Source organism: Coturnix japonica, chromosome 2 (assembly GCF_001577835.2).
Source record: "Coturnix japonica isolate 7356 chromosome 2, Coturnix japonica 2.1, whole genome shotgun sequence".
NCBI classification, from domain to species: domain Eukaryota; kingdom Metazoa; phylum Chordata; class Aves; order Galliformes; family Phasianidae; genus Coturnix; species Coturnix japonica.
Window position 1 is genome coordinate 25,146,841 of NC_029517.1, and position 24,715 is coordinate 25,171,555.

General features: G+C 35.0%; 1 protein-coding gene across 8 annotated transcripts in view; it reads right to left on the minus strand.

Annotated features, from left to right (window-relative positions):
• The window catches only part of DGKB (diacylglycerol kinase beta), a 339,581-nt gene that overhangs the window by 81,366 nt on the left and 233,500 nt on the right, over positions 1 to 24,715 (minus strand). For all 8 annotated transcript variants that reach the window (XM_015853622.2, XM_032443169.1, XM_015853620.2 and 5 more), the window contains 2 exons: positions 10,682 to 10,772; positions 5,240 to 5,435 (listed from right to left, as the gene is read on the minus strand). In XM_015853622.2, coding sequence (XP_015709108.1) covers positions 5,240 to 5,435; positions 10,682 to 10,772 — 287 coding nt within the window. The remainder of the gene's footprint in view (positions 1 to 5,239; positions 5,436 to 10,681; positions 10,773 to 24,715) is intronic.

Genomic DNA, 24,715 nt, shown 5'->3' on the forward strand with positions numbered 1-24,715 from the left:
TTTTTTTTTTTTTTTACTCTCAAAAATAGGAAGGCAGAAGGCAGTCTCTTTGGTTAGCTAACACTTAAAATAAAAATAATAAATAAATAAATAAATAAATAAATAAATGAATCTGAAAAAGCCGTCATCCGCTTTGCTTTTCCTAAGAAATGCATTGACACATTTTTATTACCGTTCAGTATTTTATATTTATTCGGTATTTATATTTATATTGTTACTCATCAAGGTATTTCCAGCATAAATGCCCCAACTTCGCTTTATATGCAGATATCTCATTTTGTGTACAGATACTTCCAGAAAAAGGACCACAAGTGCTTTGGAAGCTATCTAGTAATTTTGAGCATAACAGTGTGCAATAACTATTTAATTCTTTTGCAGTTTAGTTGATTTAGCTACTTTTTTTCTTGGGTAGAAATATTTCTGCTTGCTCCAATTCTGAATCTTAAATGCATTGTTGAACATATGTTTTGATAAGGTAGTTTGATAATTTACCATTTTCCCCTCCTTTCTTTAAGGTAACAGGAATAACTGACAACATTAATTACAACATTACTACAATTCATATATGTGGATCACATCAATACTATGTATTTTCTTCTAACTACGCACATATATGCACAAAAATACCTAGTTAAGATTGTCAAAGCAGCAAGTAATGAAATTATTTTGATGGTCTGTCTAGATGACACTGTTTCTCTATGTTCATCAGGCTTTCATATACTAGAAAGGAAATATCTATTTTTAGTTATTTTTCCTCCATGATAATGTGCTAACAGTTAGATTGCTCAAAGCTGCCTAAACAAGTTTAAAAAAAAAAAAAAAAAAAAAGAAACATAAGGTATCATAAGGTATTTTATCCATTACCTTATCCATAGCTCTCCACAATTATAGTTTTATAAATGCTTTGCATTATATCATAAATCATAAATAACATAAACTTCCATGATCCTGAATTTGCACTATGTGCTGAACTGGAACACAATTTCTAACTTCCTGAATGTATAACTCATATTTAGAGAGCTCAAAGTTCATAATATATAGTGACTTACAAACAGCAAGTGGAAATCAAATGGACAAAGTATAGTTTTTGAAAGACCACCAGAAATGCAATTAGCATGCTAGCCCACAAAGCTGACCAATTATTTTGAGAATTCTTGCCAGGAATCCACTGGCTATGTGGAAATTTGGGATAAAATTTTTCTCTTCTCCTCTAGAATGGAGGTTAACAACTAATGAAAAAGTTTTTTTCTCCTTTTCTATTACGTGTGGACATTTTGAAATGTTATAAGTCCTTCAAACTCTGTGCCTACTCTAAAATCGTGTGTACAGACAGCTCACTATTTCTAAATTTTTTTTTGCATTTTCATTCAGAAAGTCAAAATACAGTTATTAAGCAAGATTTCCACACAGAGTTATTGCATCAGATCAGTAAGCTTAGCTTATGCCTGGATACTGTGATGTGAATGCATATTGTCTCAAAATAGTCTAGTGCTCTGGCATGTTGCTGAGCAATAGCTCACTGCAGCTCTTTTAACAAGCTGCACAGATCAACTTGTTAAGGACTTGTTTAGTATCAGTGGGCCTGATGATGTACAAAATACAGAAGGAGGAAACACTGCACTGAAATATTTATAAATTAAATTTTTCATCCATTCATAGTTCATAGACACTGCCTTCAGGAATGAGTCCACTGAGGTGACCAAAATTAGTTATGCTAAAAAAGGTTATGTAGAGGCTTGCAATAGTGTCTTTAGAGACTGAAAACCTCAAAAGAGAATCCATTTCAGGACAGAGCTCGAACTGAACTTCAATAATGAAAGCAAAACAAAGTATAACAATACTCTCCTGAAAGACTCCTCCAACTCTATTCAGTAAAAAGTTTATTCTTTTGAAAATTTATCTGTTAATTTCCTCATATCACAAAAGGCTTGACATACTTATTTAGTATTTCTGTGAAGAAGAAAATTCTGCTGCTTAACACCTAACATAAGTGGCATATCTTTCATGGAAGATGCTGTCATGATTCAATTTATGTTTTGGATGTCACTTCCTAAACAGTAAATAGTTTAGTTATTTAAATTTATGTTTCTCAACTCATAATTCAGTTTAAATGCAGTATGTTCAGCTTTTTTAAGCAATAATTTTTGGCATTTTTCAATATCTGTGTATATCCAAATCTAATTCCTGTCCAAATAATATTCAAGGATGGTTCACAGTTGTATTTAAATTCTGCACATAGAAAAAAACAAAAACAAAAACAAAAAACAAATAACAAAAAAAAAAACAACCAAACCATACATAGACATGTATGACTTAGAAAATAAAGAAAAAAACAGAAATACTGCAAATGGCAGACTCTTTAAGTCAAAATACTAACTGAATTATCTTCCTTTAAGGACTGACACATATCTGTAGCTACACTATTTTCTTTTCTGGATACATCAACTTTGTAGAGTACAAATGATTCAGGAATTAAATCAGAAATTAAAGTTACCTTAAAAAGAAAAAAAAAAAAAAGAAAGAAAAAGAGAGAGAGAGAGAGAGAAGACTGTAATTCTGCAAAACAAAATATGCCATATTTGTTCTCGTTAACAAATAATTCAATAAAATTTAGTACATTATTGTTAAAAAAGGTTTTCTTTCCAACAATTTATGTTAGTTACATAAATACATTTTCATATATGTTTTGATTTGAAAACATAAAAACCAGTTAGCAATTCAATATAAAAATATGAGCGCTCTGAAAGTAATGTCTCCTATTTTAATACGTTGGCTGATGATATCAAAGGTGGATGTTGGTGATATGGAAGTAAAGGCTGAACCTTCCAATACCCCATTAACATTTGTTTCCGTGTGACAGATGACAGCAGAGAGGCAGTCAGATGGTGTCTGAAATGGAACTGTGTATGAAGCAAAGGCACAGATCTGAATTACTCCATGTAGAAAAAAAATGCACCCTTTGATATTTATCAGTGCTTGTTGAATATTTATGGAAACAGTGGACACCAGCACAATGATGCGGCAGGTAACGCAGTTCAGCAGTGGTGATATCAACATGAACGACAAGTTACATTCTGAATGGCCATGCACAGCTGTCACAGAATGAAATGAAGAGACTTGATCAGCTCAACTGAGTGTATCTAGTAATGTTGGTAATTATATTTTAAAAAATCATGTTTTGTAGCTGAGAATTTGCTCTATCAAACAGTGTTATTGTACTCTTCCTATCAGTTGTAATTGCATTGGAAATAAACAGGAGGCATTACCTTTGAAGCAGCCCTTGTAACATGATACTCCCCCTGTTCTCAGTGATGAGATACAGGTGCTCTAGTCTACTGAGGAGTCAACCTCTGCTTTGAAACTAGCCTTGGTTCAAACTATTTTCATCCACAGCACATAGTTTCTATGGTATGGGACTTAATGTTGCATTATGAGCATTTCCATAGCTAATATAGCCCATAAAATAACTTTGATATTTTTCAAAGTCTTTGATATTATTATCATTATTATTTCCTGTCCAGGAAAACAGAAATGTGTAGCAACACCCTTTAATATGGGCACCAAAAATAGTTACTAGTTTGAAATCATGAAATTATGGCATGAAGTACTCCAGATGTAGCTTCACCAGAGTAGAGGGGGAGGGGGAGAATAACTTCCCTTGACCTGCTTTTAATGCTCCCCAGGATACCATGGGCCTCCTTGGTCAAGGGGGTACACTGCTGGCTCATGGTCAACCCACTGTCCACCAGAACATGCAAGTCCACAAAGCCCCTTTCAAGCAGGTCAACCCGTACTAATGCACTCAGTTATTCCTGCTAATGTGTAGGATTCTTTACTTGCCCACCCTGTAATGTTCACTAAGGTAAGGAACTATAAGGCTCTTCTTTGCCCAGCTCTCCACCCTGTCTGAATCTTGCTGAATGGCAGCACAGCCTTCAGGTGTGTCAGCCACTCTGCACAGCTTTGTATCACCAGCTAACTTGCTGAGGGTGCACTCTGTCCCATCATCCAAGTCACCAATGAAGATGCTAAAAAGACCAGACCCATCACTGACCACTAGTTACAGGTCTCCAACTAGACTGTGTGCTACTGATCATAACCCTCTAAGCTCTACCAGTCAACCAGTCCTCAGTGCATCTCACTTCACACTCATCTATCACTTCCTAAAACTGCTAAAACACACAGCAGATTTTGTGTCCTCACACATGTTACAAGCTCAAAGCCATAGAAAACGACTTAATTCCCAAATATTTGTCATCTGGGTAAGCTTGCTAGATTCGAATCACATTGCGTTTTAATTAAGATATAACAAGTGATTTCAGAATTGCTTCTGAGGAAATAGAGAAAATAAGATATCCAAAACCAGTAAAACAACCATAGTAAAATCAAGCAGTTAAAGTCCTGACCATTCTAAGGCTAAGGAGGCTGGGACCCCAGAAGTAGGTGATATTACTTCCCTACAATAAAAAGTAATAAAGGAGGGAAGAGTTTTTGAAGTCTAGTCTGTTCATCCCTCAGCGTGAGCAGAACATTGTTTTTAAATTACCACAATTTGTGACATATAATGATGTGTTAAAACACCTAGTGTTCAGATTCTGTGAAGTAGAATGGAGATTACTATTTACTGCAAGGGCTTCTCAAAAGTTATTATAATAATAAGTATATATATTAAAATATAAGGAGCAAATTCTCCTAATCACCAATAAAGCAATGAGTCCTGAAAGGAAGGATGACACCCATGCAAGCAAGCCGTGGCATACGCAATGAAGAACTGCACATATCATCACAGTATGGTAACACAGAAGTAGCTTGCTCTTGTTACCCTGAAGTAATTTTTGACAGCCTCAAGACAGTTGGCTGGAAACAAGGCATGACTATTCCGAAGTTTTATTCACACTGATATCTATAAGCATTTAAAATGCTCAGTAATCATTTTTGGACTCCTCAAAACTCCAGGCACTTTTAAACTAGTGGAAAATAGCGCCACATGATGTGCTTAGTCTGCTAAACAGGTAGCATCCTATCTAAAAAAGCACATTTGCAAGTTTATAGATTGTAATTGTCAGCATGTCTCTGTTTATGCCTGTGCTCCAGTGCTTCACATCAGAAAAACTAAAAGCACAAGAAAATAAATTAAGAGCTGTCTATCCTTTCTCTTGACAAGAAGCAGTGCAAGGGCAATTATACAACTGAGTTGACTGTAAGGAGGTAGATGGCCAATATTAATCTTTAAGCATACCTTGGCATACAAACTTCAATTCCTTGGCATCTGTGACAGTGGTTCTTTTGTCTGATCTTTTCTTTTCTGTCCGACGATGGCTGCGTCTTTTCTTTGTCTCCCCCCAGAGATTTGATCCACCATGCATGCTTGGGATGTTCAAAATGGCAATTCCTTCCAGAGAAATATTGATCAAGTCTAGCTGAATCCCATCACACTGATTAGCATGGGGGGGAAAAAAAAAAGGGGGGGGGGGTTGGGGGGGGCGAGGGGGGGGGAGAGGGAGAGTAGATGAGAGAGAAAGAGAGCAGTAAAAGAGGACAAATCAGAATGTTCTACCAATCAGACATTCTTCTTCAGCAATTCATCAATGTTAATGGCTTATTCAATGTATATACATAATATATATAATTACATTTGTAAAGGATCCATTAGGAGTACTAGGTAAGGACACTAAGCAGGCAAATCATGGTTCCTATTCAACTCTTCATTGCTTGATTAAGTATGAGACTACTTGGTACAGCCATCTTGTTACCTGATACCTATACACTGACTTAATTGAAATACATTTGTAGCTACATACAGCTATTAGCAGACAAAAATTTATACTGCAAAACTTGCTACACCAATAACGACTATCCCCTTCATACAACGTCCAACCAGGCCCTAAGAGCACAGAACACCACACAGATATTAGTTTCAATCCAAAGGCAAAAACATTATATTAATGTAGAGTTAAGCATGACTAATAACCCATAGTAAGAGGTAAGTGTATCAAAATGTTGATGCATGTTCAGCATCTCTCAACTCAGGACCTCCATCAGAAGTAGTTACACTAGCTCTCTGAAATATATATCTGTGCCAGAGGAAAACATGCCTATCTTTGGAATGCTCATTGAGGTTTTTTAGTATTTCCTGCACATTTAGACAAAAGAGTAGTTTTCAGGAATATGGGGCCAACTACAGTTGAACCTGAGCATGAAAGGTAAAGCATCCACTTCTACTTACTAATTCACTGAACCAGGCAAAGTTCCCAGCATTGGTACATAACTTGAATGTCAGTTAAAGGCTGATTACCTTTGTTCCTCATAACACAGTTAGAGCACACAGATATCCTTGTGAGCTACACACACCTTACTGTGTAAAATAGAATATCTTAGAAGCAGTCCTACTCCTGCAATGTTCTGCAAGCCAGTAGGAGGTCCAGACATGCACTGAAAATTGATTAAGGCTCTTATTTTGTAATTCCAATACATAATAATCAGGAAGAAAACTGGAAAAATAATTAACCATGCTTCAGTAACAGTCCACTGACATTGTGCAGCTTGCTGCTCAGTGGGTCACTGGCACTTTTTCTTCTCCATTTATCTAAACCATTATCATAGCTTTGAAGAAACAGAAGGTAGAATTCAAGAGTAACTGTGCAAAATGATTCATTTACCCTGAAAGTTTCTCAGATCACAAAACAAAACTGCATTACAACACATACTCTACATCTTCCTAACCTTTCTAACAACACTGTAAATCTGAAGAGGGAGCCATTTTGACCTCAAGGTTTCCATTTCATATTTGGTCTTCAAGACTTAAATTTCACACCTCTAGATTACATGCATAGAAAGAAAACTAATGTGAAAAGACATACCTGGAAATGAGTTGGCAGTTATGGCAAAAACTATAAGTTAAAGTATAACTCCTAAAATTTTCTGAAAATAAAGATGGCATAGGTCTTCACCATAATTTTGGAAGTAAATCTATGGAGTTTTTCTTCCGCCTTTATTTTATATATATTAAATATTGAGATAATTTATTTTACTAAAAATTCTGCTCATGTATACTCTCTCTTACTCCTATACATTCTAGATAAACAGATATTAATTTCATAATTAAAAGTAATCTTGTGTAAATACCCTGCAGGCCTCAATGAATCAAACACATACTGTGTGTCAGGCCTCCCACTGTCTTCAAGTGGAATGTACTGGCTGGATAATTAGATAGTACATATTTTTTAACCTTATTTGCATGCATATTATATCTTTTGCACACTGACAAGCAGCAGTAACAACAAAAGTCAGATTACCACAGGGAATTCCCACAAAGAAGTCTTCATTCCTTATAATTTGCAGCCTAAATTAAAATAATTTGATCTTTGACAAGGATGAAATGTCAAGCAGAAGGGGGTCCTCTACAAGCCACGGCCTGTGGCTTCTGAAATCTGCCTAATTTATGTCAGTCACTTCTTAATACATATTTAAGTATTACAAGAGAAAGATGATAAATATGCAATCTGACACCTTTGGTATTTCCCTGCTGTTAATTTATAAAGGTCTGGCGTCCCCTAAACTGACTGGAATTATTTAAATAAAAGAAGAATAGTAAAATAGGATGGTGCAGAGTCTGGCTTCCATTTTCACTCAATATAGAACACAGCAGGTAGTACACTAAGACAATTATTCGAGTAGGCCTCTGAATCCCACAGTGATGGGGAACTTTCTGTATTAGCAAAAGGAGGATTTCTTTTGTTCACACACAAACAAGAAGTTTGCACTACAGGTAGCTCTGCATTGTCTTAACACATTCATATACTACAGAAACAAAACTCAATGTGCTCTGCTTCCTTTATTACTATTATTGTCATAGTTACCAACAATATTATTTCAAATAATGCAATGAATGCTAAAAATAAAATATGAGACATGCCTACTCAAATTAGAAATAAACATTAGTGTTCCTATTCTTTTTAAAAAATTATTATTATTTTTATTTTTATTTTTATTTACTTATTTATTTTCTTTCCTGGCTTCAGCCTCTACTCTGGCATCATCTTCTACGCTTCATTCATTACACCAAAATTTTCCAGACCATTCCTATGCTGAGAAAATATTCATATAACCAAGTGTAATATTATGCAAGGCTACATAACATTTTGCCCCTTTCTCCTACCTATTAACACCAGGTGGTATAAGCAGGCTTCCTATGCTCACACAATGGTTTTACAGCAGGTATGTAACCCCACTTACACTAGATGTATAGAATATATGTTTCTCTTCTCAAATTTTGGATCCCAATTTAGAACTAAAAGCATCTCTTATTTTGGATAACGCTTTAGCATATACTTCCTTAAGTTACCGTGTATCCTAAGCACTGAAGTTACTATACTAAGTTTAAAATTGTGTTCTCTTTCTCAAATGGAAAAAAAAAATAAAAATACAGGACTTAAAATGAAGACTTGAAATCACTATACATTGGGAAAGTCAAGTCAATTGTGTTACAAATCAAATATGTGGTAGAACAAATATTTGTACACTGAATGTTTGTTTTCTCCCAGCTTAGAGATACAGATCCTTAATCTTTACGGGTCTTGTTCATTCAAAATTTGGCTGTATAGCAAATGCCTTCTTTGTGGATTTTATTCAGTTCGAAATGGGGTATCATACACCAAGATCTCATTAGCAGCAACATTGCCAGGCATGGGGAAGAAGGCAGAAAAATAAACAAAACAAAACAAACAGATGAAAACAGCACAACTCCTGAAATTTTATACCATACAAATCAGACACAAGCATACTGTTCATTAAATGTAATTTACTGATATTAATTGTAAATGACTATCTCCTAACAGTTCTTGTGCAAACATTTTGGAAACTATATGATTTTTGCTCCTAACTTTAGGAAAATGTAGGCTGTTTAGTCTGGGGAAGAGAAGGCTGAGGGAAGACCTTATTGCCCTCTTCCAATATCTGAAAGGTGTTTACAGTGAGAGTGGGGTTGGTCTCTTCTCACTGGTGACAGGTAACAGGATGAGGGAGAATGGCCTCAAGTTGCACCAGAGTAAGTTTAGGTTGGATATCAGGAAAAGATTCTTTACAGAAAGGGTGGCTAAGCACTGGAATAGGCTCCCCAGGGAGGTGTCTCAGTCACCATCCCTGGATGGTTTAAAAACCATTTGGATGTGGTGCTCAGAGATATGATTTAGTGGAGGGTTAGAGATAGGGTAGTATGGTTAGGTTGTGGATGGACTTGATAATCTTTAAGATCTTTCCAAACCAGAGCAATTCTATGATTCTTTTTAAAATGAGAATGGCCATCATAGAGAAGGTGAATATTAACAAACATTTTATATACTGACAATGTAATATTTTATTGTTAGTAACGGTGTTACTAATATGAATTTGTGATAATTATGAATTTGCATTACTTTTTAATGGCTGCAATCAGGTGGTTAAAGAATTTTGCATCAGGCTACACAAGTTATTTGCTGAATAGAAAACATTTTCTTGGGAAATCCAACAAAATTATTATTTACCTAAAGGACATGTTTAACATGCAATATATTCAAAACAAAAGAAACAAGGTAAGCATTTATTTCAATAATCAATCAAATATTTATAAATGTTTATAGGCTACCTGTCCTTAAACTCAAATGTGTGAAGCATTGTCTTGGAAGTCAATGTATTTTTATTTTTTAATTTTAAGGAAGCATGTGTGGAACATTTTCCTTTTATAAAGAAAATAACAGCCTAACAGAAAAAAGTTTCAGTCTCAGTATTTGCTACCATTCTGCCATGAGATCCATGGTCCCTTCAGATGTTTTCAGATTATGTTGTTCAGTAGGCTTTGACTTGACACTCATACTCTTACCATACCTCTCCAAGCGCTTCACACTACTATACAAATACTCCAATGATATGAGCAGTTTCTCATTACTGTCAGTAAAAGCGTACACCACAACCTTCTTAAGAAATAATTCCATTATTTAACTTAAATTATTAGATTTCCACATCCACTCATTTCAGAATTTTCATGTACTTATAAATATCAGCCCCCCCCAACAGCTTATGTAATGTAGCCAATTATTCTATCATCCATCAAAGTAGTAGTGCCACATTATTTTAAATTCCTATTTTGTCTGTAACTATCTTGTGTCTTTACAGTTAATGTTCAATGTATAATGGAACAATGACCTCTCGTGCAGAGGGGAAAGCTATTTAATGAAGGGGAATGATTCAAAAAAAAAGAATATATTCTTTAACCTTTATTCAGGAAAGTAAGTACAATTTTAGGGAACTGAGTTTTAAAGGTTATGAAAACTTGGGATCTAGAAATAATAAGTTTTTTATTTTATTTTATTTTTTTATTTTAATCCTGCAGCAGCTCTCACTCCCTCCAACAGTCTTTCATTTTTCCATCTGACCTAGACACACTCTCTATTGATTTTTAATGTTATACTTCACCTCTTGACCTTGTCTACTGTATTAAGACTTCACTAATCATCAAACTGAACTTTGTTCCAGTGTTCAGGGCTACACTACAAATAGACATGATAAAAATAATATTTTGGAATATAGGGTCGAAAGGATGTGCACTGATTTGCCTTGCTGGATTCAGGCACTCTGCACCCTTGCTCCCTGCATTTCAGCCAAACTAGTAACATTTCAAGGATAAAGGCAACAATTAGCTTCTTACTTCTATTTCTACAGATTCATGCAGCTTCTTACAGGTGGCTGAGAAAGTTTCCGAAGTGCCAAATTCAAAATACCAAAATTTGTTCTTCATTCTGAAACAAAAACAAAAAAAGAAAAAAAAAAAAGAAAAAAAGAAAAAGAAAAAAAAAAAGATCTTATTCACTATCAATATGTGACAAAACTGATCATCCTGTCTTCCGTTATAAGTAATGGCAAAGGCTTGGGAACATGTGACATCCCATTTGAAATAGATGAGCTCATAATTTTCAAAGCTTAAATGTTGGTGTCAAGTTGTATGATATCCCCTAAAGGGATAACAAGAATGTGTTGAACTGACAGGTTCAAATGTACCTTTGACTTTTCTTTTTCAGTGACTATCAGAAAATTTTTTGTCACTTAACTAGTGACGTGCTTCAGAAAAATGTATCGATTTTATTTCATGTCTTACACCTACTATATGATTTCTGATTGATGGCTAAAATCTCTATCCCACAGAGCACTAAATGTGCAAGCAGGGCACTCCCACTGTGGAGAAGAGCCAAGACAAAAATGCAGCTTGCCTTACCTTAGCTAAAGGTAAATTGCTCATGATGACAGATGAGACATTTGAAGAAAATAAAAATTCAATATCTAACAATCTTTAGATATTTTGCAGTAGGAGAGGTGCATTACCAGATAATTAACTCATAAACACATTTAAGATATGTGATGAAATCTGCATTTTTGAGTTCATTAATAGATTCAACAGAAAAATAAAACAGAATATGTGTAGGTTGCTCCAAAAGTAATGCCTTCTATTGATTTCCATGGAAACTGCAACAGCTAGAAAGAGTACAGTAACAATATTTGATAGAGAAAATTCTTAGTTACAAAATGCTCTTTTTCTACACAGTCACACACAATTGCTACACATTTTCCCCAGCAATGAACAAGCATGCCATGCTTATAAAAGTCTGTACCAGTAGAGGTGACCCAGAGTTTCACAGCTGCTATGATGGTGCTGTTGCTTAAACACACCACCTGCACTACACTCACATCCACTGTTCAGTAACCCTAAACATTCAGTAAGTGTTGATGAATATCTATGGATGCAATTTTCTCCACAGGGAGGAATTCAATTCCACACCTTTGTTTCATCCGTACTCCCAAGTCAGACACCATTCTGTCAGATTGCCCCTCTGCTGCCATCTGTCACACGGCAACAAATGTAATGGATTATAAGTGGGAAGGTTCAAACTCCACTGCCACGTTACCAACATCCGCCTTTGACAATGTGGGCCAACAAAATAAAATAGGATGCATTACTTTCAGAGCAGTACTCATAAATGCTAGCAAATTGCTTAGTTTATCATGACAGCAGGCAGAGATTACAATTTTTTTCTCAAATACATAAAGACTGCATTTCTGTTTTACCAGATTTATTGCATGCAGTTCAATCAGGACACCAGCAATATAATTCCAAATAAGTACTTCTGGTTTTGTTGAACTATCACAGGCAATTATTATACTGTAACAAAATGAGAAGCTAAGTAAAATACAAAAAACACAAACAAACAAACAAACAAAAAAAAAACAAAAACAAAAAACCAACCAAAATGAAAGCAAAAAACAAAACAAAACAAAGCAAAACAACAATAACAACAACAACAACAACTGGATTAGAATTAATTATTTCAGAATTCATTATTCACACCTAGGAATCAGATATGAACTCACGAACACAGTGCACCCACCTTTATAAACTGTTCTCCAATACAAACACAGTGTTGTATATTTGGAACTTGAAAATAACTGAGTTTGCTTGAGGCAGAAGCAAAAAGTGAAATGCAGGCATGGATAGCTGACAAATATACCAGCAAAAGTACTAATTCTACCTTCGATATATATTTTGGATTATATAAACTTAAGACTTGTTAGTGGCTATTAAAATCTCCTTAATGGCTTCTATGGTCACAACAACACAGGTGGGAAAGGAGCACTGCATTACTGGATAATCTCAGAGACCCACTGGTACAAGACTTAACAATTTCTGCAGATTTTTTAGCACTGCTGTATTTACATGAACGTACATTAAAAAGATGTATAGTCCTTTCATATCTAAACAAGGGTGAACAAAGTAGTGTTGGGTCCTTTTGAAAAATCTGGATGCTGCTATTTTCCTATTACTTTCCAACAGGAAAAAAAAAAAAAAAAAAGAATAATGTGACAATAGAAAACAAAAAACACAAAAACTGATTTAAGATTTCAGAAAAATACTATGCCATTTATTTTGATAGTATTTTACAACAGCTACTTTGAGAGCATTTTCTCATGCCATTTTTTTTTTTTTAAACCACAAATAAAATATCTTTTATTATATGTAAATTAGAGATACATGCATTTGACCTATGACCTATTAAGTAGATAAGGAATTGGTTGGATAGTCATGGCCACATGACTGAGGTCAACAGTTCAATGTCCAGGTGGAGGCCCGTGATGAGTGGTGTCCTCCAGTGGTCCATCTTGGGGCCAATGCTCCTCAACATCTTTATCAGTTACCTCAATAATAGGATCAAGTGCACTCCCAGCAAGTTTACTGACTAAGCAGAGTGATGTAGCTGATTATGTGATGCCATCCAAAGTGATCTGGGAAAAGTGGAAACATGTGAACGTAATGAGATTCAAAATGCCAAGTGTAAGGTGATGCTATCCCAGATACGTTTGTGGACTGGGAGATGAACTCACTGAGAACAGCCCCAGTAGTAATGACTTAGGAGTTCCAGTGAATGAAAAGCTTGATATGAACCAGCAGTGAGGGCTTGCAGCCTGGAAGGCCAACAGTATCTTCAGCTGCAACAAATGAGAGAAGGGCAGAAGAATGAGGGAAGTGACAGACATTCACAATTCAGCCCACGTAAAGCCCCATCAGGTGTACTGTGTCCAGGCTTGGGGCTTCCAGCACAATATAGACATAATGAAGATGAAGGCTGGAGCATCTCTCCCATGAAGAAAAGTTGAGGGAGCTGGGCTTGTGTCAGAAAAGAGAAGGATCTAGGGAGACTTCCACATGGCATTCAAAGGAACTTCTCATTAGAGACTGACTTTACATGGTCTCACAGTAATAGGTCAAGGAAGAATGGCTTTAAACTTAAATATGAGAGATTTATATTAGATATCAGGAGGACATTTTTTACTCATAGGGTAGTGAGGCACTGGCACAGGTTGCCCAGAATAGCTCTGGACATTCTATCCCTGGAGGTGTTCAAGGCCAGGTTGAATGAGGTGCTGGGAACCCTGACCTAGTGGGTGACAAGCCCATCCATAGTATGGGGCTTGGAACTTTAAGGTCCCTTCCAACCCAAGGCAATATATGATTCTATGATCTTTTCATTTTTGGAAAGCTGACTGTATCAGCTTCTTAACACTGTATTTGTAAAGTCTTTGACTTGCACAGAGATAAAAGAGACAGACAATATCTCAGCACTGTTCAAAACCTATAGTTTCAAATTCAAGTATTTTGAGTACAGAAAAATCAAAACTCAGCACTTAGAGTGGCTTATTAGAAAATGTATATGTACAAATCAAACACTTGTAGAATTAGATGACAGAAGATGAAGTGCATTCATCATATGAGTTTTTGATGGCAGATGTATTTCTTGTCCTTGTAATGCCTATAAGAGTTTAAGTAGAAAACTGTAGCTTTGTGAGTCTGATGTCTTTTCCTTAGTTTACTAAATCTCTATCAAATTTTCCAGTACAAAGATAGATAGAAATTATTTTCTGAAGTATTTACCAACTCCCTTTATCAGTAATTTTATTCAAATGAACTACAATTTTATTGAACAGAATACTGTAGTTAATCTTTTCTTACACAAAGCACAGTTAACTGTAAAGAAATCAGGACAGATTATACTGAACTTTCCTTAAACAAGATTAGTCATTATTTTTATAGCAGACATGACAACATCCCTTGAAGTATTTACTTTTCTGTCCTAGAGCAGCTGATTATTTTTAATTGTTCCAACATTTACTCAAAGATGTAGTCTATTTCAGTTAAAAAAAAAACAAACAAAAAAAACCCAAAAAACAAAAAAAACCTATACAGTAGCACTTTACATCACTTTTTTGTGTTAGGAATAGGAAAGGGAATAGATTATTTTACAGGAGAGTGTTTTTGTGTATGCTTCAAAGTGCATAGCTAAACTCTTAAACATCTTCTTGTTTGAAAATACAATATAAATAAAACATCAATCATGATTAAAAGCTGACCCAATCCTATCTAACGCTACTATTGGATTACAGTGTGTCAAAATATACTGTCTATGGATGCACAAACAAAACCAAACTTCCTTCAAGAGTCTAAATACTTTCTTTTCTGGCAGTGTTCCACACAGTAAAGTACTAGTCAATTTTCTGTTAAGTGGAATGAGCTTCTTAAACAGGGATGAAACAAATCAGCAAAAGAGAATGGAAGGACTAATACTGCCAATTCTTACAGCACTTCTGTACTGCAGATACGTATCAGATTTAGAAACTTGGAGAAGTTTCTTGGAAAAGTTCAAGCTAAGGTTTGGTAATCAAGACAAAATGATCAAAATAAACTGTGATATGGGCTTGCTCCATTATCAGTTAATCAAAAACCCCCCTACTGCTAAAACTATTTTATATAACCTTTCTGATTAAGCAATTATGGGGCATATAATTGAAAAATTGTCCTGTATCTAAATATGGAAGTCATAAATACTTTATTCTGCACCTGAAGTGCACATATACTTAATTATAATGTGTACACTATCAGAATGTGGGGAACAATAGTTCAGCAGCAGAATGCTAAGGTGGTGAGGAGATGAGACAATTAAAAAACATTTTTTTTTAAACACAAAAACAAAACAAAAAACCTACAACCCAACAACACAGCCATATACCTACTATTTGTATTTATTTCCACTTTTTAATTATGCAGTGCCAAGCTTCAGTTTTTACACTGGGAAATGTGTGACTGAATTTTTTACAAATTTTTATAAAATTTCAGTTGTTGTTGTTTATTCCCTAGAGGTAAACATGGCCTTATGACACATCTAACTGCAGCTGGAAAAGCCCATGACTACTTCCTAAAGGCAGGGATAAGACTGAGGTGATGCCTCAACCAATTTTTAAAGACAACTAAAGGAAAACACTTATTTTCATTTATATTAATTGTGTTTGATAATGTAGAACTATTTTGACGGTGCTACATTTTCAAAGCAGAGATTTTAAATTTAGCATAAGGATCACCTTGCCATAACATATCTCTGGCTATCCGCGTAAAATACATATAGTATTTAACTATATTATAACAAATTCCTTGAAAAGCTACATTCCATAAAAAGTGCACTGTTAGAAATCAATCCCTATCAAAAATCTGTGCAGAAATACAGAGCCCTTTGTTTCCTTCATAAACTATACTGGTTCCCCAAATTTCTAAGTGCTGTCTGCTCAACACATTATTAAACTACTGCAGTTAGATTGCAGAAGGAGTGTTTGCCAGAAAATGTCAAGGGCTGGTCTCAGCCTGTATCATGAACTTGCATAATCTCTTAACGTAAAGTTTTCATCCTAAGAGTGGTGTTTATGAACAACAGTGTACAGAAATAATCAAATAAATAAATAAATAAATAAATAAATAAATAAAAATCCATGGGAAAAGAAACTACACAGGAGGAAGAATTCCAAAGAGAGAATTCTTATCATCCCATTCACCATATTTCTAGAAGGTGCTCCACGGCCACATGACTCTCTGGATCTTCTATCTCCCTTGATCACTCTTTAATCCTCTGTTCCATGGAAATGTTGGGGGAAAATAAATAAATAAGTAGATAAATAAACAAACAAACAAATAAATAAATAAACAAATGAAAAGAATGCGTAAAACACCCTGTGCAGATGATCAGAAATGTCAGAGAGGCATGTAAGTATGGAGATATTCAATAGATACATATTTCCACAGTGAACAAACCAGGAAGAGCCCAAAAGGAGAAAGTGCTTGACAGGTACATATAGAAAAAAAAATGGAGATGATCATCAGGGAAAATGAGGAATCGAAGGAGAAGAATGAGAATAAGATAGGAACTTAATTTGAAACAGCGCTGAAGTTCTGCAGTGTTGAAAGAAAAATGATGATACAATGGAAAAGGGAAGGAAAAGAAAATAAATGTAAAGAAGGGCCAAGTAAAACCACACATATCTGAAGTATGAAAATAATGAAGTCTGAAAATGAAACTAGGAGCACAGGAAACCATAGTGGGCAAAAAAAACTAAACCCTGAATATCTGTTCCAATATTCTGACACTGATAGTAGGTAGTTCCAGAGACATCAGAGTATAGATAGCTACAGTGGAGAATAATTTAGCTCTAGGGAAGGTTTATTATTATTTATTTTAATTCAGATAATGTTCATTTATTCCATGAAACATAAAACAATATGGAGGAGGGGTGCAAAAAGTCAAATTTATGGCAGTAGAATACTTTTGGTTGTTGTTGTTAACCTGTGGCTAAGAGGAATTAGGAGTTATTAGAGTTTGAATCTTCACAAAGCATTTTAGATAAGAACAATATACAAGCTCTAGTGTTGGTCCCCAAAAGGATGAAAAATAAAAATTATTCACCAAGGAACAAATGAAATACAGTTAGAGAAACCTGTTCCTGCATTTGGGAATAAAAGTGCTTTTAACTTCAACCATCTGATTTTCCCCAGGTCTTAGTAAAGCTTTGTCTGAAATTGCTGCTTTTGTTTGGGAGAGTCCTAGGCTGTGAAACATATAGTGAAGACTAATGGAAGTAAAATTTACAGCAGATTGTTAGTCATGGCACTTGTGTTTTATGTTCCTGCTAATAAAATATGCTGATACATTGGATTTTATCTAATTAAAGAAATACCAAATATCTGATAAATAAAAATTATTTTGCTAAAAACATTTCAATGCTTGCACAATTCAAGATCTTTATTACAAAGTTCCTAACAGACAACATATTTTCTGTCTTTTCTCACTGTTCATAAATCTATTATCTAGGTAATTTTATACTTAGGAAAAAATGATTTCACTGCAGCACATAATATATATTAATAAGAATGTATGACTTTTCTAATGTTCTTCTTTTCTTTTCACTTCTGTCTTAACAATCATATAATTCCTGTTCTGCTTTTTAATGAATCATACGCAAAGGTAAGGAAATAGCCAGTGGAGATGCACATCCATAAGAGATTTATGTGTGACTGGCATGATTTTAATAGAGATATCTTTGTCAATTTTTTCCTTTTCCCATTACCAACTGTACTTATGGCAAATCTAAGTGTTCATCTCTTACAGCACACAGCATAAGCAAAGACTGTGTAGAAGAATACAGTTACGAAATTTTCACATTATCTACAATGATAACAAAAGTACTTGGAAATTTACCATATAAAATCTTATATCAATAAGCAGCATTTTGAGACTGTCTCTGTTTGACACTTATTAGTTCTACAAATACCACTCCAGAGCTGTGCTTGATTCCTTTTCTCTCATATTTACTGTACAGTTTTGCAGAGTAGCTTACACTTTTCAACATAGCAGTCCTGCAGTCTCTGCTGTCTACCTACCTGCCCCAATTCTCTACCTGGTTTTCTCCCAACTGCTTACAGCTGTCACCACCATCCTTCCCCCTTGCCCATTCAGTTCTGCTTCTGCCTTCATCTGTGCTTTCTTATCTGTTCAAAAATCCACTCTGGGACACTTTTGGATCATTTTCAGTAATAAACACAAATCATGAAAGGCTGCAAAAGTACCTCACAGTACTGAGTGACTGGGTTACAAAAATGCAGGTGAAATTTCATGTGGATAAATCTAAAGTGATGCAAAGAGGAAAATGAAAAATAATTCTAATTTTACAAATAGCAGTGAGCTATCATGCATAACATCTTGGGTTTACACTAAATGAATGAAGTGTCAGAGCAGCATTTAGTAATCTTTGTAAGAATGTTGTTGTGAATGCATAGATCTCTCTAAAATCATGTTTGCTACAAAAAGAATGAATAGGGAATTACTACTCACCATCTTTTCCATGGAAAAATTACAACAGTGAAAAGGAGCTAGGAGTCAATAGCTACAACAAACAAGAGAATTCTTTACACAGTATGTAGTTAAGAAGCTAAACTATCTGTAACAGGATGTTAACATCTGTATTTATCTGAGATTTGTGGAAGAACTGTCCACAGAAGAGCACCTGACTAGGTAGACCTTTTGATTGATAGTGGATGGCTATTTCTATATTCCTAAGTTTCTGATCAAACACATTTCCTCTTTTCTGTAACTATGTTTGTTGTACCATCTATTTCTTCTCAGTGAGTGTCACACCACTCATTACCATTTCTTATCTCAAGCTCCAGCTTACCATTTGGATTTAAATCTTTGTACAACAGTCCAGATATAAGTACTAGTCAGTCCACACAGTATAGACAGGGACTGATGATCCTGAACATCATTTATTATTTACATATTTGCAGAAAAAAGGTATGACAAATTCAGTGGAGGGTCATGCACCGTTTCTTGATTTTGTAAGCCTACTGGCCAGAATGTTATTTGTCTAGGTTTTCAAGAGAAAGCCGGATTGGAAGGACTTGTGCTGTCCTGTGGACTACCAGAGAAACACAGTAAACAGAAAATATCCTAACTGTCAGACTTATCTATAACCTACTTTCTCTGGTTTTAGCTCTGAAATATACTTTTACTGAATTATTTGTAATGTCTTTTTCACATACCTTCCTCACACTACAGATTCCAGGGGAGAGTAAATTCTGCTAACATATGGAGAGGAATTTTATCCTAAGCTATGAATAAAAAGCACTATAACCCTAATAAAAACAGCATCGTCAATCATTTGAAGAACATCAAAGTTTTGTGTTAAACACTAGAATATAGCAGGAACTCAGTTGAGTTGTATCTCAATCAGCACCTGTTTTCTATCAATGCACCTAAGGATCTTCACGTGAAAATCAGAATATATTCCTCCAGAATTCATAGAAATGAGAAAAATTGTAGGATGTTAACCTACAGCACCTGGTACAAAAACCAGCTATTAAAAAACAGTGTGATATCTGGCTGATAAGAGTTTACATGATATTCTTCTGTAACAGTGTACAGTTTCTTGACTATGATAGAAGTATCTAATTTAAATAACACTTGCTTTTTAATATATGCTGTTCTAGAAACAGGAATTAGTAAGACAAATAAAATCCATCCGTTTAGGTTTTTTTTTTTTTTTTTTTTTTTTTTCCCATCATAAAGATTTCTGCTTTTAACATTTCAATTATTTTTATCTTCATTTTTCCCTTCAGCTTCTTTCCCAAACTCCCCAGTCTAGGGAGCAGATGCTGAGGCACCAGTGACTCATTAATCTGAAGAGGACTTTTATCATGAACAAAAATAAAACCTATAAACACTTCCACATTTACCAGCCTTGGTCGTACTAGAGAAACCAACAAAACTGTTAAGAAGAAAAAATAAACAACAAAAAAAACAACCCTCTGTATATGTTATAATAGACCTACTGTCTCAGAGCAATGTCACAGATCTTCACAGCTCACCTTTGAATAATGTCAGAAGAATAAAACCATTTTCCTTTCTCTTACACACTAACATGAGTATGTAAGAGCAGATAGAACACTGAGCAGCACTTCAGTTAATGAGACTACTGTTAAGGCAGTTCAGAGGTTCAGAGACAGGTTTGCAAGGAGTAATTCCTCAGTGGCTGCTTCACACACACAGTTGCAACTGTTTTAGAAACAAACAAAGAAATAAACCAGCTTTGCTTCCCTGTAAAGTAGGCATGTATATGTAATATTTTACCTTTCCCTTTACCCTGTATTTACATTCTAACTTCCACTGCAATTACAAAGTATCTCAATGCTGCTATTTATTCTTGTAAAAAAAAAAAATTCCAAACACCCAACCTTCTACATTCCCCTGAAACACCACGCTTTATGCCATTCCCAAGTAGGTTGTTGCATAGAAGGAAAAGAAAAAAGGTAAGCAATCATTTGTTGCAAAGGAACAGCAAACAGCATGAAGGCATGAGAGAAAGATTGGACAGTCTGTAGGAGAAAATCTTTTTTTGGCAAAATCTGTTTTCCTCAGAATTTCTCCAGAAATATTTAGGTCTGATGTAATTGGAGAAGGACTAAACATCTCTGCCTCTCTGACTGGGATACGCAGGACTTTAAATCTTCTTTTACTGAATGAACAGGTTTATGAGTTTAGGAAGCCTCATCCCTTTCAAGTTTCACTGCCTTCTGATTCGACCTCTGTGAGAGGATCACTTCTAAGAATTAGTTGGCTTGCCTGTGATTCAGTTTAAGATCAGATTTAAATGTGTCAACATCTCTGAATGCCTTTGAACTCACCAGCTGTATTCCCCTTGGAAACAGAAGACATCAACTGAATGACACCAAAGGTGCGATTCATTGAAGCTGAGTAGGCAGAATTGCTCTCCAGGCTTCACAGAGAGATACTAACTGGTTCTCAACTCACTGAAATCAGAGGATTGACATCTAGATCATGTGTACACAAGCTCCCTTAGAAACTTATGTTCAGGTGTCTAATTTCAAATTGATAGCCTGTCTTGTCTCAATGGACATTCACATAAATTGAAGAAAAAAAAATAATCCAATTCACATAAATAGAAACAAAACACAACAACAAATTAAAATAATAATAATAATAATTAAAAAAAAACACAATATAAGTGGAATCTAAATATTCCTCATTTTCATTGCAGAATGAGAATTTAAATACCACTACACTTAAAGTACTTATGTGGGACAAGACATTTAATCTTCTGTATTCATAAGGCTTTTAATGACTGACCACACAGAACTGCTCAGGAAGTGAACTTGAAATTCAAGCCAATTCACCTGCATTCTCTACAGTGTTTTAAATACAAAACCCAACATCAGCTGTTCCTACTTTCTAGTCTCCTCTTCTGAGAAAGCTCACATGAAATTCCATATAATATATCCTTCTATCCAGAAAGCTGTGCTTCCATATTTCATACAGGACAGTTACATCACAACTGCCTGCTCCTAGGAGCAGACCATACAAAAGAACAGGTAGATGAAACACGTGAAACACGTGGGCCAAGCCTTATTCTCTTTGTGAAACAGAAGTTCATAGATATTAAGTAACAGTACACCTTTTTCTATTGTCTAGGGTAGGATGGCAGGAGATTTTGCTTTTAAAAGGCAAAATTGTTTAGCAAACCTGGAAATAGCATTAATGGTCTATATGAGAGCATATATTTTTAGGTAACTTTTTTTTTCCCCCCCTGAAAACTGAACACAGTCATCAGCTGTGGTTAAAAATGCTGCTCTATAATAGCTTTTGCAGAGACTTCAGAATGCATTTTAGTGTGACAGAAGGGCTTTACTTAGTAGAAATCAGAACTAAGCATTGAAGATGCACTCGGTGGCTATATAAATAATAAATTCTACAACTATAACCACTTATCGCCTTGCCTTTCAAAATACAAAACTTTCTACACTGAGTAGAACCTAAATGGGTGTAAATTACTTTACAGAGTAAAGCCAGGCACTGCCCTCTTTTTGTTCTCCAGCATAGAGCTGTGTGACCAAGAGTCATCCTGAAGTCCTGTTGGATGAGCAACAAATAGGTCTTCAAACACCCATGTGCTATGTAGCCATGTCATCTGTTTCACTTTTCAGGATGTTGCATTTTGAACACTTATTTTTTAATCTCTGTGTTACACTCCAACATAAAATATGGACAATCAAGAATAAATCAATATCTTTTCAAAAGCACACTTAAAATAAATCCATAAAATGGTTTTCTATGTGCCTTCTTATGCCAGTTATTATATGCATTCTGATTTGGGGATGTGTATAGATATATCTCCTTTTTCACAAGGATATACACAACAGTCATTCCAAAAAATCTGCCTTTGTAATTTTCAGATAATTGTATTCTACAGCAAAGGTTAAATTGCTAGTCTAGTAGGATTCTTTTCTGCAGCCAGAGAACTGGTGAGGAATCAACCTTTATGGGTGATAATTCTAAGCTATCAAGTAAGCCTAGTAATTAGACCTATGCTTCTACCTGAATTATATTTGTCTTGTTCAGGGCCTTCAGATTTCCTTCTTATACTGCAGCTCCATATTCCATTTCTAATCATTACTTCACTCTTGCTTTTTAAAATCTATCGTAGCTCCATGCTACCAGCTGTTGTTTTCTTTTCTAATGCACTTGCAAGAAAAACAACAACAACAACAACAAAACAGCCACACAAAGATTTAGATTTGTTTGAACTTCATCCTTACTCATTGCTTAAGAGATCATTCTTTACTTTAAAGTCAGTAATAATTTAGGACATAAACTGGATAAGGAATTTAAACATGGTAAACAAGGATACTGTCATTTAGAATCATTGATCTGATTTCAACAAATTTGTGGAATTCCAAAGACTGGTTGACTTAAAAATTGCACTGACTTATAAGGTTTTCTAAATTTAAACAAATAAGTACAGATTTTAGGGTGTATGCTTTTAAGGTAAGAAAGAGAAATCAAAGGAGATGCTCACAATCAGATAAAATGAAGTGTGTCAATGTTCGCAGAATTGGGGCTCTATTGCTGTCTAAAAGTTAACTTAGGTTAGTTAACCATTTTCTAATTTATATAAACTAAGCCAAAATAAGTCATTCAAATTACATTTAAATTATATGTACTCTGCCTTCTGTTTCTGTTCAGTCATTCTATAGCCTGGACTTAAAAAGTAACAAGACAAAACAAACAGAACTCTAAATTAAACTGGTACATCTAGACAGAGTTGTTAGCTATACAGAAAGCATCAGATGCACATCTTTTATTTAAAAAAGAAACAAACAAACAAAACAAAAAATGTAACACAGGAATTTCTATAGAAACGTGCAAGGAAGAACCTCTCTGAGGGTGGTAGAGCACTAAACCAGGCTGCACAGAGAGGTTGTGGAGTCTCCTTTTCTGGAGATATGCAAGACTTGTCTGGATGCTTTCCTGCTCAACCTACTGTATAGAACCTGCTTTAGTAAGTTTGTTGGACTTTATCTCTAGAGGTCCTTTCCAACCCCTATGATTCTGTGATTATGTGTAGTATGGTGCCAAGGTTGAATCAAATGTATGAGAGTACAATTCATGACTTGGATGGTATGGGGACATAGCATAATACATAAATAGGATTTGAAATATAACTTTTAGATTGAAAAGATCCATATTTACACATTCTTGTGCAAGTCCCAGAACTGTCTGTAATTACAGTTTGCAGGTAACAGGTACATGTTTCTGAGTTAAGCACATTAACTAAATCCCTTTGGGGAAGGGGGTGGGGAGAAGGAAAAGGCCAAATCTGTTCAGAGAAAACAACACTGCTTTCATGAGACAAAAAGGCTGTTAAGGTAAGGCAGAACTGCACTGTTTTCTGAAAAAAAATAAAAAAATAAAAAAAAATTTCTTATCTTTGTGAGTAAACTAATGCCTACAGAATTTTCCAAAGTATAAACTACAGACTATGTGTTTTTAACTAATATAAAATTGTGGCTTTTATTTCTGTGTAGGAATACTATTATCATACCAGCTCTACTTTAGGGATTTTTTTTTTCTTTGATTTTGGTAGCTTAACTTTTTATACACAATTCTAACGTACCTGACACCCTCAGCTTCTTGTATAAATCTAAGGCCTTTGTTAGACAGGTTATATCTGTTTTTTTGGTTTTTTTTGTTTTGTTTTGTTTTGTTTTGTTTTTCCTACCAAGAAATAATGAATATATTACATTGTGTTTAGTTGTGCCTGTATCTCTGTGTGCTCAGCAGCATTTTTTGAAGTTTGTTCCATTTTGAAAACGCTTCATTCCAAAACCTTAGCCTGTTTCTTCTCCCAGTTGCCTTTTACAGCTAGAGTTCCTGCAAGTACAAAGTATCATGGGGAACTGTCACGTGACAAATTACCATTGTCATCCATCAAATATTAAAGCTGCTCACTACTGACCTTGAGCACC